Below are 20,054 nucleotides of genomic sequence, written 5' to 3' on the forward strand. Positions count from 1 at the left end.
CTTACTCCAACACCTACAATCTAGGGTGGTAAAACCACCCTAATTTCTCATGGAGTAATAATCAGAATGCTCTAAACCCTCAGGGGCAGCAGAGGAACCCCCAACAAGCAAGCCAACCAATTCAAGAGTCAAAGCTGAATGACCAGGAGAGTATGGTACGCACCCTGGTGACTTCGCAATCAAGCATTTCAAAAAACCGATCAAGCCATTCAAAGACTAGAAGCATAGATGGGGCAAATGGCTAAGGAGCTTAGTGAAAGAAAGCAGGGTGAATTGTCAGCCCAAACAATACCTAATCCAGGAGGTCACCAACAGCTGAAAGCTATAACAACTCTCAGAAATGGTAAGATCATAGGAGCAGATGAGCCTGCACAAGCATCTCCAAATGAAGCCTCAACATCCAAGGTAAGTAAAATGGAGAAGGTGAATGCACCACCCTTCCCTCAAAGGTTAGTAAAGCCAAAGAAAGAAAAACAGCTTCTAGACTTTTTGGAGACTTTGAGAAAAGTAGAGATTAACATTCCTTTATTAGATGCAATTAAACAAATTCCCTCAAATTCTAAATTTTTAAAGGATTGTTGCACTCATAAAAGGAAGTTTCAGGAGCATGAGATAGTGGCTTTAACAGAGGAGGTAAGTGCGGTGCTATTAAGAAAACTACCACCAAAGCTAAAAGATCCAGGTAGTTTTACCATTCCTTGCAGGATAGAAGACCATCTTTTTGGAAAGGCACTACTGGATCTAGGAGCAGGGGTTAACTTGCTGCCCTACACTGTGTATGAGAAGCTGGGTTTGAGGAAGCTTCAACCAACATCGATCACTGTGCAACTGGCAGACAGAAGCATCAAAAGACCAAGAGGTATACTTCAGGATGTCTTGGTAAAGGTAGGTGAATTTATTTTACCTACTGATTTCATTGTATTAGATATGGAAGAATCACCTATGCCATTGCCATTGCCTATCATCTTAGGAAGACCCTTTATGAGAACTACTGATACTAAAATATGTGTGAAGAAGGGTATTGTGAGTATGATGGTGAATGGTGAGAAGATAGAGTTCAAAATATTTGATGCATTAAAATTACCTTAAGATGATTTACAATGCTTTAATGTCCGTGTGGTCCAAGGCATTGTTGAGAAAATTTTTCAGGCCCATCACATTGACTCGTTGGAGGCCACCCTCACCCATAGTTTCACAAGGCTAGACATTGAGCCAAAATATAAGGATGTTACTGATGACATCATTGAAGCTGTACACCTTCTTAAGGCCTCTTCAAAGCATCCAGGTAAGAACACCCCTCCCTTTGAGACTCTTGTGCCTACTAATACTACTCTTGTCATATGCCTACTTAGGAAAGACCTTACACTACCAATCATAGTTGCTACAAATCTGAGTTTTGGGGAAGAAGAGAAGTTGTTGAGAGTTCTTAGAGAGCATAGAACTACTTTGGGATGGACCATTGATGACATCAAGGGAATAAGTCTAGCCGAGTGCATGCATCAAATCCTCCTTAAAGATGAAGCAAAGCCAACTAGGGATGCACAAAGAAGACTCAACCCACACATGAAGCAGGTAGTCAAGGCAGAGGTATTGAAATTGTTGGATGTTGGCATTGTCTACCCCATCTCAGATAGTAAATGGGTAAGTCCAGTTCAAGTAGTTCCAAAGAAGAGTGGGATCACAGTGGTGAAGAATGAAGATGATGAGCTGATACCTACAAGAATAACCACTAGTTGGAGGGTATGCATTGACTATAGAAAGCTGAACAAGGTGACAAGAAAAGACCATTTCCCCCTACCCTTCATTGATCAAATGCTAGAGAGATTAGCTGGCCAAAGATTCTACTACTTCTTGGATGGGTATAGTGGCTACAACCAGATTGCAATAGCACCAGAGGACCAAGAGAAGACCACCTTCACATGTTCTTTTCGCACATTCGCCTACAGAAGGATGCCATTTGGATTATGTAATGCACCAGCCACATTTCAAAGATGCATGATAAGCATTTTCTAAGATATGGTGGAGAAATTCATTGAGGTATTTATGGATGATTTTAGTGTTTTTGGTTCTAATTTTGATGAATGCCTCGATCATTTGAAGAGTGTCCTCAAGAGATGTGAAAAATGCAACTTAGTGCTCAATTGGGAAAAATGCCACTTCATGGTTCAACAAGGCATTGTGTTGGGTCATTCTATTTCCAGCAAGGGCATTGAGGTAGATAAGGCAAAGATTAACATCATCTCCAAACTTCCTCCTCCTATGACAGTAAAGGGGGTGAGAAGTATTCTTGGACATGCCGAGTTCTATAGATTGTTCATTAAGGATTTCTCCAAGATCTCTAGACACCTCTGTGCATTACTAGCCAAGGATGCCAAGTTTGAATGGACAGAAGAATGCATGACTGCATTCAACACACTAAAAAAGCTGCTCACATCTGCACCAATAATGATGGCACTTGATTGGAATCTACCATTTGAGCTCATGTGTGATGCCAGTGACTTTGCCTTGGGAGCTGTCTTAGGTCAAAGAATCAATAAGGTACCTTATGCTATTTATTATGCTTCTAGAACATGGAATGATGCTCAGCTAAATTATTCTACTACTGAGAAAGAATTATTAGCTGTCAAATTTGCTTTGGAAAAGTTTAGATCATACCTGATTGGTTCTAAGGTTATTGTATTCACTGATCATGCTACTTTGAGAAAGTTGTTTGCTAAGAAAGATGCAAAGCCTAGATTGATCAGATGGGTATTATTGTTAAGTGCTAAAATATTCATATTTTAAGCCCTTAACTTACATGTATTAATCCTTTGGTTTTAGTTAATTAGGTCATTTTAATTCATTTTTGTGTTTTCCACACTTTTGTAGGCTTTTGGAAGAAAATGAAGAAAGTCTGGAAGACTTGGGCTCAAAGAGAGAAGATGGAAAAAATGGGAGCCCTTGACACTGCGATCGATCACAGGTTCCCTGCGATCGAGCGCAATACCAGAGAAGACATAGCACAAAGTAGGCAATCAGCGTGCAAGCGCAAAACAAAAGAGGCTCGATCGCAGACTTGCGATCGAGCGCACACGAGTTGCGATCGATCGCACCCGTGCGTAGGAGACATATCAAGTGGCGGCCAGAGTGTCTTTCTTTCCATATTAGGGTTTTCCAACTCCCAATTGTAATAGGTTTTGAAACCCTACGAAATTCCTAGGTTTACTAGTTTGTCAAGGACATCTAAAGCCTATAAATAGTTCCTTAAGCCTCTAGAATCGGTATGCTTTTGTAAGGAGAAGAATAGGAACTCTTCAAGTTCGAGTTTCGGGTTTATTCTTTTCATTTCTTTTCTTTTATTCAATGAAGATGTTTAACATCAACTTTATGTGTAACTAATTTAATTAGTAGCGTTAGATTGAAGCCCTAGTTATGTTTTGTTAATATTCAATATTGGCGCCTTTGTGATGATCTTGTTATGATATCTAACTTGATTAATACCTAGTTTCATGAATTTCTTATATGTGTGTGCCTGATCAACATGTGCATGTGATATGGACTAGTTAGTTAAATCAATTTGGATGACCGAGTCTTGGGTTTAACATAAGTAACAAAAGATATCCACACTGGATTCTTGGGTGAATCAACATGGGGAACCAGGAGTATACACCCATACCCTAGGCCTCATGTGTTTGTCGATTTCCATAGAACATATGCTTTTCTAAAGAACAACTTAGTATATACCAAGCTAAATCCTTTAGGAAAGAAGAGAGTTAGAGTATACACCCACGCCAAACTCGTTGTTTAGGGAAATCTATAGTTTAAGGAGTATACACCCATGCCCTTAGGTTGACAAACATTAGATAGACATAACTTGATCAAAACATTGGCATATTGATATATTAGCTTAATATAATTAGTGGTGGATATCAAAGCCCTGCCTTTACCTTTACTTTATCTTTATATCTTTTTATTTTTCTTAATATCAAATCTGTGACAATTTGATATTTTAATTAATTCAAAAAAAAAAATCACAATCCTCGGGGGATCAATCTCGTACTTGATGCACTATACTATTGTTTTGATCTTGTGCACTTGCGAGTTAAAACGTACTAAATATTATCTATTAATTTAAGTAATATTTGGAACAACAATTATTACTGCAAGAGTTTGACCTTGAGATTAGAGATAAGAAGGGCAGTGAGAATGTGGTGGTAGATCACCTATCCAGGCTACTTCATGAAGAAGAAGGAGATGAGCTTCCATTGAATGAGACTTTTCCAAATGAGCAGTTGTTTGTAGTTGAGGTCTAACTTCCATGGTATGCAGATACTATTAATTATATAACTGCCAAGGTTTTTCCTCCAAGTATGTCTAGTCATTAAAGGAAGAGGTTGATGTCTACATCTAGACATTACCATTGGGATTACCCTTATTTGTTCAAATTCTGCCCTGATCAAATCGTTAAAAGGTGTGTCTCAGAGGAGGAGCACTTGAGCATATTGTAGCATTGCCATCAGTTTGCTTGTGGAGAACACTTTGGGGCCAAGAGAACAGTTCTTATGGTATTACAATCTGGTTTCTATTGGCCTAATGTATTTAAGAATGCCTTTTTGTTTTGCAACTCTTGTGATAGATGCCAGAAGACAGGTAACATCTCATCCAGAAATCAGATGCCATTGCAAAATATTCAAGTGGTAGAGCTCTTCGATGTATGGGGTATTGACTTCATTGGTCCATTTCCTAACTTATGTGGTTATTTATATATTCTTGTGGGTGTGGATTATGTGTCTAAATGGGTCGAGGTTGTCCCCTCAAAAACTAATGATCACAAAGTGGTTGTGAAGTTTTTGCAGGATAGCATCTTTGCTAGGTTTGGGATGCCAAGGGCAATAATTAGTGATGGAGGTAGCCACTTCAACAATTATTTCTTTGCTTCTTTGATAAAGAAGTATGGGATCACACATAAGGTTGGCACTCCATACCATCCTCAAACGAGTGGTCAAGTGGAGATAAGCAACAGAGAGATCAAAAGCATCCTAGAAAGGACAGTGAATCCTAGCATGAAGGATTGGTCTCTGCGCTAAAATGATGCACTATGGGCATATAGGACTGCATACAAGACGCCTATCGGTATGTCCCCATATCGGTTGGTCTTTGGGAAAGCATGTCATCTACCAGTGGAGTTGGAGCACCGAGCATATTAGGCCATTAAGAAGTTCAACTTTGACATGAAACAAGCTGGTGACAAAAGGAAACTATAACTAAATGAATTAGTGGAATTGAGGCGTGATGCTTATGAAAACGCCAAGCTCTACAAGGAAAGAACCAAGGCAAACCATGACAAGCAAGTGGTCAGGAAGGAGTTTTATGTGGGGCAGAAGATGTTGGTATATAATTCAAGATTGAGACTTTTCCCTGGTAAGCTTAAGTCAAGATGGTTTGGTCCCTGTATAGTCACCCAAGTGTTCCCCCGTGGAGCTTTGAAGGTTCATAGCCCAAAGAAAAACTAGTCATTCAAGGTGAATGGACACAGAGTGAAGCCATATATTGAAATGAACATTGCACCAAGAATTGAAGATTTGGCACCACAAGATCTGGCACTCCAATCTGTTCAATATGTAGAACAATAATACTGAAGCAGAACCACAGTCTGGTTGAAGACGTTAAACTTAGCGCTCATGGGAGGCACCCCATAGTTTATCCTGTTATTTTTCTATTTGTTTTTCGTTTATTTTTATGTTTATCTTCAGTTCTTTTTGTTTCCTTTTTATTTGTTTGAGTGTTTTGTTTTGCAGGGACAAGTGTGCTTCAGTTCAAGTTTGGGGGTTTGCTATGAGCTATGCTATTCCAGACAGTTTCATCCATATCCCGGGTAAATTCTTTCCATGTTATAGATACATTGGGGACAATGTGTAAATTAAGTTTGGGGGTGTGGGAACACTTGACACACACTTTGTCCTAGTTTCATTTTGTTTTTATTTTTGATTGTTTATATATATATATATATATATGCATGTTCATGTTGTTTTAAAATTTTGGTTGATCTTAAAAATTGTGATTTAATTTCATTGGTGAGCTTAAAATTTTGAACACATCATCTGATGATAAAATTTTTCAGTTTGGTTACTTCCTTTAGGTAGTTGAGAATTCACATGTTTGATCTAATCTTACACAAGTACATTTGCACATAATTTACGAGGTATGACATGAAAGTCTGATCTGTGTGTTTCTATGTCTTGGGTAAAACTAGATGATTTATTAGATGCATACTTTGGCATATATATAAATATATGTAAAAATAACAATAAAATATATATATATATATATATATATATATATATATATATATATATATATATATTACTTCGTTAAAACCATCGAACAAACATTTGCCATTGCCAATAATAATGAAAGGTACCAATTGTTCAATAAAAAATTCCTTAATGATTCCCTCACTAAAGGTTTTAAATTTTTGCATATTGGTTCTATCCAAGTTGCTATTAAACCATTAACTAGATTGGGTATTAATGCCTCTGTTTTGTTATGCCTTCATGCTGTTCGATTAGTTAATTTCCAGCATAGCATTCTTGGTATGATACAATCTTCTCTGTTTAATGGTCCCATCCATTTTGATGTTTTTCCTAATCTGACTCTTGCCTCAAAGCATTGAGTTTCACGTCAAAATGTGAAGAATTTTGATTTGGTTAACGTCATGGTTAGTTTAGTTTCGTAGCCTTTTTGACTCGAGTTAGTAAGTCCTTAGGAGTGTTTTATACCTAATGCCTATAAACTGTTTGGTTTGGGAATCATTGACTCAACACTCGCTACATGGGTCAATTAGAAAGCTTAAGGGAACCAAACATTGCACAACCTGAAGAAGAAGAAAAAGAAAAAAAAAAAAAAAGGAAAAAAAAAAAAAGAAAAGAAAAATATGCCATTGTTGTTCATTCTAATAGGAATTTCAGTGAACTTTGAGATATTGAGACATTGCACATTGAAAATAATTGGAAGCTTCATATTTATATGCTAGTTCCCTTTACACTATTTCGAACTTGTCATGCCGTAGCATGTCTTTTGTAAGTGATTAAACTTTAGAATTCCAATTCATTGTGAAGATGGAATTTGTCTTTTTAAACTTGTCAATGAATGAAAACCATGATTTTTAGTGATACCTTAATTTTGGATAACATGAACTTGTGCATGATGTTTGTGGGTAACATTCTTGGAAAACCCTCAAGAGACTTCACTCGTCCTCTAAGGAATTCCTAGGGGTTTAAAAGGCTTGTTGCATATGCTAAATGCAATCGTACATCCCACGAAAGATGGATTTATCATTTAGTTTTATGTTTTTTCATTTAGTTTTTAGTTTCGTATTGCTAAGGGACTAGTAATATGTAAGTTTGGGGGTTTGTTAAGTGCCAAAATATTCATATTTTAGCCCTTAACTTATATTTGTTAATTCCTTAGTTTTGTTAGTTTATGTCATTTTAGTTCTTTTATGTGTTTTCTATGTTTTTGCAGGCTTTTGGAAGAAATGAAGCAATTCTGGAAGTATCGGGCTTAAAGAGCAAATTTGGGAAAAGCTGGAGGCTCTAGCAGTGCGATCAATCGCAGGGGACCTACGATCGAGTGCACTACAAGCGGAATGGCCAGATGAGCACACGGCGTGCGCCCGTGCGCACAAGCAGCAGCCTCAATCGCACCTGTGATCGAGCACCCAACACCAGAGGTTGATCACAGTCCTGCTATCGAGCGCACATGGGATGCGATCGAGCACACCCGTGCATGAAGAGCAAGTCAGCCCCAGCCCTATTCTAGAAAGTGTTTTCTTTTAGGGTTTTGAAGCCTTGTGTGAACTATGGCTCAAACCCTACGATTTTTAGGGTTTTTAGAGTGTTCCTAAGGCTATAAATAGACCCTTAAACCTTTAGAATAAACACAAAATTTCCAAGGAGAAGAATTGGAGCTCTTCAAGTTCAAGTTTCGGGTTTATCCTTTTTCTTTCTATTTTATTTTATGAAGATGTTTAACATCAAACTCATGTGTAACTAACTTACTTAGTAGGGCTAGATTGAAGCCCTAATTATATTTATTTAATATTTCAATATTTGCGCCTTTATGATAATCATATTATGTTGCCTAACTTGATTAATTCATGTTTTCTTGAATTCCTCATATGTGTTAGTCTGATCAACATATGCATGTGGTATGAATTAGTTAATTAAATCAATTTGGATGATCAAGTCCTAGGTTTAATAAGAGTAACAAAAGAAATCCACACCTGGTTCTTGGGTTAATCAACATAGGGAACTGGGAGTAGACACTCATGCCTTAGGCCTCATGTGTTTGCCGATTTTCATAGATTTATGATTTCTTAAAGAACAACTTAGTAGACACCCATACTAAATCCTTTAAGAAAGAAAAGAATTAGAGTAGACACCCATGCCTAATTCACTGCTTAAGGAAATCAGTAGCTTAAGGAGTAGACACTCATACCCTTCGGCTGGCAAACATTAAGTATTCATAATATGATTGGATCACTGGCATATTGTTATATTATTAAAATATGATTAGTGGAGGATATCAATGCCCTACCTTTTAGTATTATCAACTCAAAATCAATCTTTGTTTTGTTTTACTTACGGAATTTATTTTAAGCAAAATTTAGCAATCCTTGTGGGAATGATCTCGTACTTGCACCCTATACTACTATATTAATCTTGTGCACTTGTGAGTTAAACGTATAATTATTTGCCTATTAATTTAGGTAGATATTTGCACAACAACAACCGAGCCATCCACAAGATCGCAATGAGGTATAGATTTCCTATACGTAGGTTGGATGATTTATTGGATCAGTTTAGTGGGGCAAGGGTTTTCACAAAGCTGGAGTTGAAGAGTGGGTACCACCAGATTCGGGTGCAGATTGGTGATGAATGGAAGACCACTTTCAAAACGCGAGAGGGGCATTACGAGTGGCTGGTGATACTATTTGGGCTGTCTAATGCGCCTAGCACTTTAATGCGAGTTATGAGTCAAGCATTTCGGCCATTCATCGGGAAGTTTGTAGTCATCTATTTCGACGATATACTTATCTATAGTCCCAACCAGGAATCGCACATTCAACACGTACGGGAGGTACTACACATGTTGCGTTAGGAGAATTTTATGCGGCACCTGCCAAGTGTTCCTTCATAACTAATTTAGCTCTTTTCCGTGAATATGTGGTGTCCAAAGATGGATTAGTAGTGGATGAGTCCAAGATAGTGGCAGTTTGAGATTGGCCTCTTCCCACTACGCTACACAAGGTACAAAGTTTTCATGGCTTAGTATCTTTTTATCGGCGCTTTATTCATAATTTTAGCACTATCATGGTGCCGATTACGGAGTGTATGAAGGCGGGAAAATTCTCATGGAGTGAAGCAGCAACTACCGCCTTCGAGTTGATCAAGAGCAAATTAACCACAGCTCCATTACTAGTTCACCCAGATTTTGACCTACCTTTCAAGTTGCATTGTGACGCATCGAAGATTGGCATTGGAGCGGTACTTAGCCAAGGGAGCAAAAATTGAAAAGCGCATGATAAGTGCTAAAATATACATATTTTAACCCCTTAATTTATGTGTGTTAATCTTTTAGTTGTGCTATTTTATGTTGTTTTACTTCTTTTTTGTGTTTTTGTTTGTTTTTAGGTGGTTGAAGGAAAATGAAGCATTTCTAGAAGTTTTGAGCATAAAGGACTAAATTTGGGAAAAGTTGCAGTTCGGATTGAGCGCACCATACCTGATGTGCTCTAGTGCAACAGAGGAACAATCGAGCGTAAGGCACGGTGATCGAGCGCATTCGGGCGACCCAGATGCGGAACTTTTCCACTTAAAATTAGGTTTTCCAAACCCTAATTGGAGTAGGGTTTTGTTCTCCGATTTTATTAGGTTTTCCAAACCCTAATTGGACTAGGGCTTTGTTCTCCAATTTTATTCTAGGGTTTCTAGGTCTTTCAAAAGCCTCTAAATAGACCTCTAGGCCTCTTAGAAAATAGACAATTCTAGATAGGAGAATTTGGAGGCAACTTAAAGAAGTGAGCCCTGGTTTCTTCTTTCCCTTTTATTTTAGTTTTAGTTTCATTATGGGCAACTAAACTTATTGTTAGGGCTAGATTGAAGCCCTAATCATGTCTTTTTAATTTAATATTAGTGACGTTTGATAAGTGCTAAAATATTCATATTTTTAGCCCTTAACTTGCATGTTTTAATCCTTTGGTTTTGGTTAATTAGGTCATTTTAATTCCTTTTTTTGTTTTTCATACTTTTGTAGGCTTTTGGAAGAAAATGAAGTAAATCTGGAAGATTTGGGCTCAAAAAGAGAATTTTGGAAAAGTTGAGTTTCTGGTAGTGTGATCGATCGCAGGTGACTTGTGATCGATCGCACACGGGTTGCGATCGATCACACCTATGCCCTGGAGAATTCAAGAAGCTACGGACAGGCTTCCTTTCCATCCATTTTAGGGTTTTCCAACTCCCAATTGTAATAGGATTAAAACCCTATGAAATTCCTAAGTTTACTAGTTTGTGAAGGACTTCTAAAGCCTATAAATAGACCTCTAAACTTCAAGAATAAACATCCTTGGAACATCCTTGGAAGAGACAACTTTGGGGAGAGGATTGGAGGCTACTTCTAATAGCGGTTTTCGGTTCTTTCTTTCCCTTTTCTTTTTAGTTTTAGTTTCATTATGTGTAACTAACTCTTAAGGAGAGCTAGATTGAAGTCCTAATTATGTTTATTTAATATTTCAATATTGGCGCCTTTGTGATGATCATGTTGTGATATTTAACTTGATTAATTCCTGTTTTCATGAATTCCTCATTTGTATGTGACTGGCCATTATATGCATGTGGTATGGACTAGTTAGTTAAATCAATTTGGATGACCGAGTCCTGGGTTTAACATAAGTAACAAAAGAATCCACACTGCAGTTCTTGGCTTAATCAACATGGGTAACCGGGAGTATACACCCATGCCCTAAGCCTCATGTGTTTGTCGATTTCCATAGAACATATGCTTTTCTAAAGAACAACTTAGTATATACCATGCTAAATCCTTTAGGAAAGAAAAGAGTTAGCGTATACACCTATACCTAACTCGTTGCTTAGGGAAATCAATAGCTTAAGGAGTATACACACATGCCCTTAGGTTGGCAAACATTAGGTATTCATAATATGATTGGATCATTGGCATATTGTTATATTAATTGAGTATAATTAGTGGTGGATATCAAAGCCCTACCTTTACCTTTACTTTATCTTTATATCTTTTTATTTTTCTTAATATCAAATCTGTGACAATTTGATATTTTTAATTAATTCTAAAACAAAATGACAATCTCTGTGGGTTCGACCTCGTACTTGCTGCACTATACTATTGTTTTGATCTTGTGCACTTGCGAGTTAAAACGTACTAAATATTATCTATTAATTTAGGTAGTATTTTGCACAACAAGTTTTTGGGGCCGTTGTTAGGGATTGTTTGATTTTGTTTGGAATTATTTTCCTTAGTTTATTTTTGTTTTAAATTTTTCTGTTTTTATAGTCTTTTCCGTAGTTTATGTGCCTTTGGAGGTGTGATCGATCGCCCAACCAGGGCGATCGAGCGCACCTCACTGTGAGATCGATCGCACATCCAGAGAGCAGCACAGTACTGCGATAATTGTAGATCTAATTTTTTCTCTTTTGTCTTATGCAAGGTCAGTTGAATCTGCATCTTCGGAAGTTTTATTTTTAATTTTGTTTTTCTTTTCGCTTTTTATTTTAATCTTTTGTTATTTTTACCTTCACACATGTGGGGCGGTATTCCGACACCCCATGAACCATGTTCTTATTGCCATGACCCTTATCACCATGTTAGGGAATGTCTTATAATGAGACAAATTTCTAACAAAATTAACGGGCATAAGAACACATCGTTCTCTAGACCGGGGAACGATAACTATTTTGATTCCTGTAACCCAACATGGAGCCAACAGTCCAATCTTTCATGGCAAGCTCAACTTCCTAGAAATCATTCATATTGCTCTCAATCAGATCCACCACTACAAGACCAGCTGGCAGCCATGCAGGAGGCATTCCTTATGCTTGTAAACACCATGACTACTCAAAACATCTCTTCCAATCAGCCAGCCACCCAATTCCAGGTATGTGTCATATGTTCTGATTTTGATCGTTCTACTAAAATGTGTCCTTGGCATTTATCTACAAATCAGGAGCAAGAGTCAAGGCTGAATAGACTGGAAGATATGATACAAGCTCCTGGAATTCAAGCACCACAACATCATGAAGAGAAGCCATCTCCACAGTTCTATGGTCAATCATATTCATGTCTTAGTCCCAGTCTGAGGCAATCCATTTTCAAGATAATAGCTCATGAAGAGGAACCATCTCCCATATATGACTATTCATATTCCTCTCCACCTCAACAATATCAAGAAGAACCACCTCCTCCAAAAAGGGCTGCCTTAGAAGAAGCAGTTGCTGCCTTAGAAAAACAATGTGCTGACTTGGCAAAACATACGGCAGCTCATCTTAGCTACATGGAGGAAAGAGAGCAATCAATTGAATGGACGGAGGCCCACCTCAAGCAAAAATTAGAAGAAGAAGAAGAAGAGTGTCAAAGTCAGTTGGTGGCCAATCCTAATGAGTACTACATGGAGGATGAGTGCACTTACTATCATGAGCAAACAAGCACCACACCTAGGAATGAAGAAATTGTTGAGGTGAGTTTTTGTGAGCCAAGTCTTGAGGATCCTATGGGAGAGTGCTTTGATGAATTTGAAGGTGACCTAGACCTGGACAAGCTACTTGAGCATGCTGAGACTTCTAAAGAGCCAAGTCTTGAGGATCCATTAAATGAGCGTTTCAATCAATTTGAGTTTGACTTGGATCTCGACAAGTTCTTCAAGAAAGCTAAGATGTTTAGTGAGCCGAGTCTGGAGGATCCAATGGAAGAGCACTTTGCTCAATATGAATTTGATCTGGACCTTGACATGATACGTGAGCAAGCTGAGGCCTTATTGGATTCCACTCCTGAAAACAACAAAGTAGAAGAAGAAGATGAGCAAACTGAGGTTCTAGAGGAGCTATATCGGAAAAAGGAAGAGAGCAGTCAAACTTCTTTAACATCAGCTTCTATTCCCGAATTACTAAGAACCCAAGCGAGAAGTCTGTTGGAGCTATGTGATGAGCAAATTGAGGACATCAAGATAGATGAATTCCCTGAGTATTATCCAGTTCATGATTCCCTCCCAGATGAGAAACTGTTGGAGAAAACTCAAAGTGGTCCTCCCCGATCTATAGACATTTAGAAGCACCTTGCAACAGAAAAGATGCATTCCCTTTGGTGCAAGAGAAGAAAAGATTGGTGCTTCAAGTTTAAAGTGCCACAGTCTGGCTGAAAACGTTAAACTTAGCGCTCATGGGAGGCACCCCATAGCATATCCTTTTTATTTTGTTGTTTGTTTTATTTTGTTTTATTTATATTTTGTTTTTGTTTTCCTTTGTGTTTTATTTTACTTTGGTGTTTTAGTGTTTCAAGTCTTTTGTCATGTTTTTACATTCTGTTACTGCGATCGATTGCAACCTGCGTGCGATCGAGCGCAGGTCTCCACTTGTGGTTGCATTGCATTATCTTACTGCAATCGAGCGCACCCTGAGTACGATCGAGCGCAGTAACCGATTTTTGGCTGTTGTACATTCTGTTAGTGCGATCGAACGCACCTTAGGTGCGATCGAGCACACATCACCCACACATGCACGGCCTTGCGCAAGTGCGATCGAGTGTACCATGCGTGCGATCGAGCGCACTTGGGCAGCATCCCATAGTTATCTTTTTATTTTGTTTTGATTAGTGTGTTTTAAGTTAATCTTTTTATTTATCTTTAGTTGTTTGTGTGTTTTCTTATTTTGCAAGGACAAGTATGCTTCCATTCAAGTTTGGCGGTATGGAATGAGCCATGCTATTTCAACCAGTTCGTCCATCTCCGGGTAAATTCTTTCCATATTATACACACATTGGGGACAATGTGTAATTTAAGTTTGGGGGTATGGGCGACACTTTACACACTTTGTCCCAGTTTTATTTTATTTTTATTTGTGAAAAAAAAAAAATGCATGTTCATGTTTGTCCTAAAATTTTGGTTGATCTTAAAAATTATGATTTGATTTCATTGGTGAGCTTAAAATTTTGAACACATGATCTAATAATTGAGTTTTTCAGTTTGGTTATTTGCTTAGGACCGTTGAGAATTCACATGTTTGATTTGATCTTGCACAAGCACATTAGCACATAATTTGTGGGGTATGACATGAAACTTTAATGTGTGTGTTTCTATGTCTTAAGTGAAACTAGATGATTTATTAGATGGATACCTTGACATACATATATGTGAAAAAAAAAAAAAACAAAAAAACAAAAAACAAAAAAAAACAAAGAAAGAAAAAAAAAAAAAAAAAAAAGGAATAAATAAATGATCATTGATAGGCTTTTCATTAAGTAACTGGACCTCTTGCCTCAAAGCATTGAGTGTTCACGTCAAAAGGTGAAAAATTTGGATATGATTAAGGTCAAGGTTAGTTTGGTTTTGTAGCATTTTTTACTCGAGTTAGTAGGTCCTTAAGGGTGTCTCTACACCTAATGCCCTAAAACCACCTGGTTTGGGAGTCATTGACTTAACACTCGTTACATGGGTCAATTAGAAAGCTTAAGAGAACCAAACATTGCACAACTTGACAAGGAAAAAAAAAATGCCATTGTTGTTCATTCTAATAAGGATTTCAGTGAACTTTGAGATATTGAGACATTGCACATTAGAAACAATTGGAAGCTTCATATTTATGTGCTAGTTCACTTTACCCTATTTTCAAACTTGTGATGTTTTAGCATGTCCTTTGTAAGTAATTGAACTTTGAGATTCCAATTCATTGTGAAGATGGAGTTCATCTTTTTAAACTTGCTAAAGAATGAAAATCATGATCTTGAAGTGATGCTTAAATTTTTGGAATAACATGAACTGTGCATGATGTTTGTGGGTAACATTTTTGGAAAACCCTCACGAGACTTCACTCGTCTTCTAGGGAATTCCTAGGGGTTTAAAAGGCTTGTTGCATATGCTAAATGCAATCGTACATCCCACAAAAGATGGATTTATCTTTTTGTTCTCTGTTTTTCATTTTTGTTTTTTGTTTTGTATTGCTAAGGGACTAGCAATATGTAAGTTTGGGGGTGTGATAAGTGCTAAAATATTCATATTTTTAGCTCTTAACTTGCGTGTTTTAATCCTTTGGTTTTGGTTAATTAGGTCATTTTAATTCATTTTTGTGTTTTTCATACTTTTGTAGGCTTTGGAAGAAAATGATGTAAATCTTGAAGATTTGGGCTCAAAGAGAGAATTTTGGAAAAGTTGGAGTTTCTAGTAGTGTGATCGATCGCAGGTGACTTGTGATCGATCGCACACGGGTTGCGATCGATCGCACCTATGCGCTGGAGAATTCAAGAAGCTACGAATAGACTCCCTTTCCTTCCATATTAGGTTTTTCCAACTCCTAATTGTAATAGGACTAAAACCCTACAAAATTCCTAGGTCTACTAGTTTGTCAAGGACTTCTAAAGCCTATAAATAGACCTCTAAACTTTAAGAATAAACATCCTTGGAACATCCTTGGAAGAGACAACTTTGGGGAGAGGATTGGAGGCTACTTCTAGGAGCGGTTTTCGGTTCTTTCTTTCTCTTTTCTTTTTAGTTTTATTTTCATTATGTGTAACTAACTCTTAAGGAGGGCTAGATTGAAGTCCTAATGATGTTTATTTAATATTTCAATATTGGTGCCTTTGTGGTGATCATGTTGTGATATTTAACTTGATTAATTCTTGTTTTCATGAATTCCTTATATGTATTTGACTAGCCATTATATGCATGTGGTATGGACTAGTTAGTTAAATCAATTTGGATGACCGAGTCATGGGTTTAACATAAGTAACAAAAGAATCCACACTGCGGTTCTTGGGTTAGTCAACATGGGAAACCGGGAGTATACACCCATGCCCTAGGCCTCATGTGTTTGTCGATTTCCATAGAACATATGCTTTTCTAAAGAACAACTTAGTATATACCATGCCAAATCCTTTAGGAAAGAAAAGAATTAGAGTATACACCCATGCCTAACTCGTTGCTTAGGGAAATCAATAGCTTAAGGAGTATCCACCCATGCCCTTAGGTTGGCAAACATTAGGTATTCATAATATGATTGGACCATTGGCATATTGTTATATTAATTGAACATAATTAGTGGTGGATATTAAAGTCCTGCCTTTACCTTTACTTTATCTTTATATCTTTTTATTTTTCTTAATATCAAATCTGTGACAATTTGATATTTTTAATTAATTCTAAAACAAAATCCCAATCTCCGTGGGTTCGACCTCGTACTTGCTGCACTATACTATTGTTTTAATCTTATGTACTTGAGTGTTAAAACGTACTAAATATTATCTATTAATTTAGGTAGTATTTGGCACAACACCGTTGTTTCAATCATTGTGATTTAATTTAATTGATTATGTCTATGTGATTGAATTCCTCATATTTTATGGTATGGAATTGTTAATTAAGTCAATTTAGATGACTGAATCTTTGACTTAATAAAGTGACAAAAGAACCTCACCCTAGGACTCATTTGTTTGTCGATCTCCATAGAATTATGTTTCATTGTAAAAGAACTTGGTAGATACCATGCTAAATCCGTTAGGGAAGACATGAATTAGAGTAGATATAATACCTAATTCATTGCTTAGGGAGATCAATAGTTTAAGGTGTTGATACCATACTCTTAGGTTGACAAGCATTAAGTATTCCATATGATTGGAACGTTGGCTTAATATTATCTTAATTAGTATGATTTGTGGTGGATATCAAAACCCTAACTTTTTCATTATCTTTATCTATTTTCAACATTGCAAATCTATGACAATTTAGCAATTTAATTTGGGAAAATCAATTCTAAATAAAAACAACAATCCTCGTGAGAATGATCTCGTACTTGCACTCTATACTCACATTTTGATCTCGTGCATTTGCGAGTAAAACATATCGAACATTCGCCTATTAATTTAGGTGGGTATTTGGCACAACAAGTTTTTGGCGCCGTTGCCAAGGATTGTTTGATTTTATTTAGAATTTGTTTTCCCTTAGTTAATTCTGCCTTGTTTTAATTTTATTTTGTTGTAATTTTAAATTTGTTTTCTATTTTCCTTTAAATTGTTAAATTTTGTTTTAATTTAGATTTTTGTTTTCTGGTTTTCGTACTAGCAGTCTTGTTTTGCAGCAGTGCGATCGAATTATTTTTTATACTACAAGGAGTGATTTGTAATTTAGGCAAACTACAAGGACCTATATATTATTTTTTATACAAGAAGGAGTGATTTGTAATTTAGGCTAACCACAAGAACCAATTTTGCATTTATCCTTAAATATTATTTTTATTAGTTTGAATGACAACATATTTAGCTCAAATGCACTATGAATTGTGGATGCAAAGTGAGCATTAATTAAGTTAGATGACCTATATGATATGGTTAAGTTTAATCAAATCAAGGAAATGATTAAATCAGAATTTCTCTAATTGGAGTCAAAATTAGATTGGATTCAAATTTGGATTATGCACATATCTTAGTATTTTGACCATAACTTCTCAAGTATTGGATTGAATTTATTCTAGCAGCATTGAAAAACTAACTCAAAATACTACAAATCACAGTAATCTAATATTTTCCTAATTCGGACGTTTGCTATGCCAAAATCATCCCACAATATAAGAACACAAATATGGACGAATCCTACTCCATTATGTACTTGGATTGCTTCCTAATTTGACAATGAGATTGAAGTCTGATTTTTTTGACAAACATTAAATATACCGGTATGATTGGCGCATTGGCATATTGTTATCTTAATTAGTCTGATTAGTGGTGGATGTCGAAACCCCAAACACTTTCATTTATATTTATCTCTTTTCATTATATCAATTTCATGACAATCTTGATATTTAATTTAAGGAAAAATGCAGTTTACCCCCCTGAAGTTTCAGAGGATTTTCAATTTTAACTCCAAAGTTCAAAAATTGGCAATCTACCCCCTGAAATTTCAAAAATTGGCAATTTAAACCTTTCGTTTAATTTTTCCGTTAAATTGGACGGAAATTTTTAAAAAAAAACTTGAGGGTAATGATGTAAGCAAAATCAATAATCCTCGTGGGAATGATCTTGTAGTTGCCGCACTTACTATCGTTTGATCTTGTGCACTTGCTAGTTAAAATGTACCGATTATTATCTATTAATTTAGGTAGTATTCGGCACAACAAGTTTTTGGCGCCGTTGCCGGGAATTGTTTGATTTTGTTTGGAACTTTTTTTCCCTTAGTTTATTTTTGTTTTTAATTTAGTTTTCCGTTTTTTGGTTTCCGCAACTTCTGTGCTGTCTACGAAGGTGCGCTCGAGTGCCCAGGAATGGGCGCTCGAGCACACTAGCCAGTGCGATTGATCACACATCCGGACAGCAGCACATAAACTATTTTAATTACGGATCTGATTTTTTCTTTTCATGCAGGGTCATTCTGTTCCTACGAATGAGCGCACTTAGATGTGCGCTCGAGCGCATTCCCACCGTGCACCCCTGTGCGCGCGCCGCATCACCTACATACACACACACTCTAAACGAGAGCGATCGATCGCACAATGGAGTGCGATCGAGCGCAATTGGGCAGAGAGTCACGTGACCTATTTTTAGGTCACATCTCCCCCATTCCCCTCTCATGTTTTCCCCTATGCCGAGAACTCTCCCTAGCCCCCTTTTCACTCACTGCACACTACAAGCTCACCTCCACCGGCCTTTTCTTGCCACCGCTGAACCTCCATGTCGTCGTTCACCCTCTGGATGCCACTCTCTATCACACATCACTCACAACCCATTACCCCATCACCCATCTCCATTCTAACCCATTCTTACCCACTCCCACTTTTCCCCAAATTTTTGTTGGTAAAGCAATTTGTGGCTGTTTCTCCACTCACGAATTGCGTCTGTGGTTGGTTTTATCTAAATTTGCAGGGGGTTGGGCCATTTTTGCAATGGTTTTCCAATTCTAGCTTGTGATACTGCACATCAAGTGTTCGACGAAATTCTGGAGCCAAGCTGCACAATGCCTAAAGCTTGAGCTTCGTCCTCTCGGTTCACTGAAACTCAAGCCACCTCCTCCCAATGCACTTTTGAGTAGAGGGAGCTTCTTTTTGAGATGACATTTGCAATTCGAGAAGACTTCCAACACCTTGAATCTACTAGCTAGGTGGTTGAAGAATTCAAATGACGTGGTTTGAAGAGACTGTTCAAGCCTGTCACCTCCACTGCCTTCAAGAAATTGATCACTTAGTTCTGTGAGCATCTCTCTTTCGACTGCAACGGGCCGGGTGTCAAGTCCTTAAAATTGCAAGGCAAGGATATTGAGGTGACTTCAGCTGACATTGCCACTGCTCTAAAATGCAATGATGAGCACTCTCCAAAAGAAGCATTGTTTGAGGCACAAGCTCGTAGGTTCTACGTTGCAGAAATCATCGCGGACATGTGTGAGGGGAAATTTGCGGACAAGTATAACAATGTTGGCAGCAGAGCCAAGATGCCACCATGACTCTGGCTTGTGGACTCTATTTTGCATCGCAATGTATTCCCCTTGGGACACAAATCTCAAAGGCGAGATCTATTCCTCCAAACACTTTACGCCTTTCAAAAAGCCTTTTGGTGTTCCATTCCTACGATCATCTGGAGCCAGATTCAAATGTTCTGAAGTAGGGTGCATTTAGGGGGAGCTGAGAATACCAACTCATGGGGGTTAGCCTTTCCATATTTACTCACTCACATACTTCGGAAAAAGGGCATGAAGGGCACCTCAGTAGATGGACCCGTCACCAAGACCCTACGGTTTGGCATAAGACAATGGAATCAAAGTTGTTCACACATGCCAAGGGTACCTCAGGCACCAG

General features: G+C 37.5%; 1 protein-coding gene across 1 annotated transcript in view; it reads left to right on the forward strand.

The window, feature by feature from the left end:
• The window catches only part of LOC148583677 (uncharacterized), a 36,648-nt gene extending 16,946 nt beyond the window's left edge, over window positions 1-19,702 (forward strand). Inside the window, exons 2-6 of the mRNA XM_088510753.1 lie at window positions 926-1,042; window positions 1,127-1,641; window positions 8,842-9,120; window positions 9,381-9,527; window positions 19,448-19,702. Of these exons, the coding sequence (XP_088366879.1) occupies window positions 926-1,042; window positions 1,127-1,641; window positions 8,842-9,120; window positions 9,381-9,527; window positions 19,448-19,702 (1,313 nt within the window). The remainder of the gene's footprint in view (window positions 1-925; window positions 1,043-1,126; window positions 1,642-8,841; window positions 9,121-9,380; window positions 9,528-19,447) is intronic.
• The last annotated feature ends 352 nt before the right edge of the window (window positions 19,703-20,054 follow it).

The sequence above is a fragment of the Corylus avellana genome, chromosome 9 (assembly GCF_965113065.1).
Source record: "Corylus avellana chromosome 9, dhCorAvel1.hap1.2, whole genome shotgun sequence".
In the NCBI taxonomy this organism is placed as follows: domain Eukaryota; kingdom Viridiplantae; phylum Streptophyta; class Magnoliopsida; order Fagales; family Betulaceae; genus Corylus; species Corylus avellana.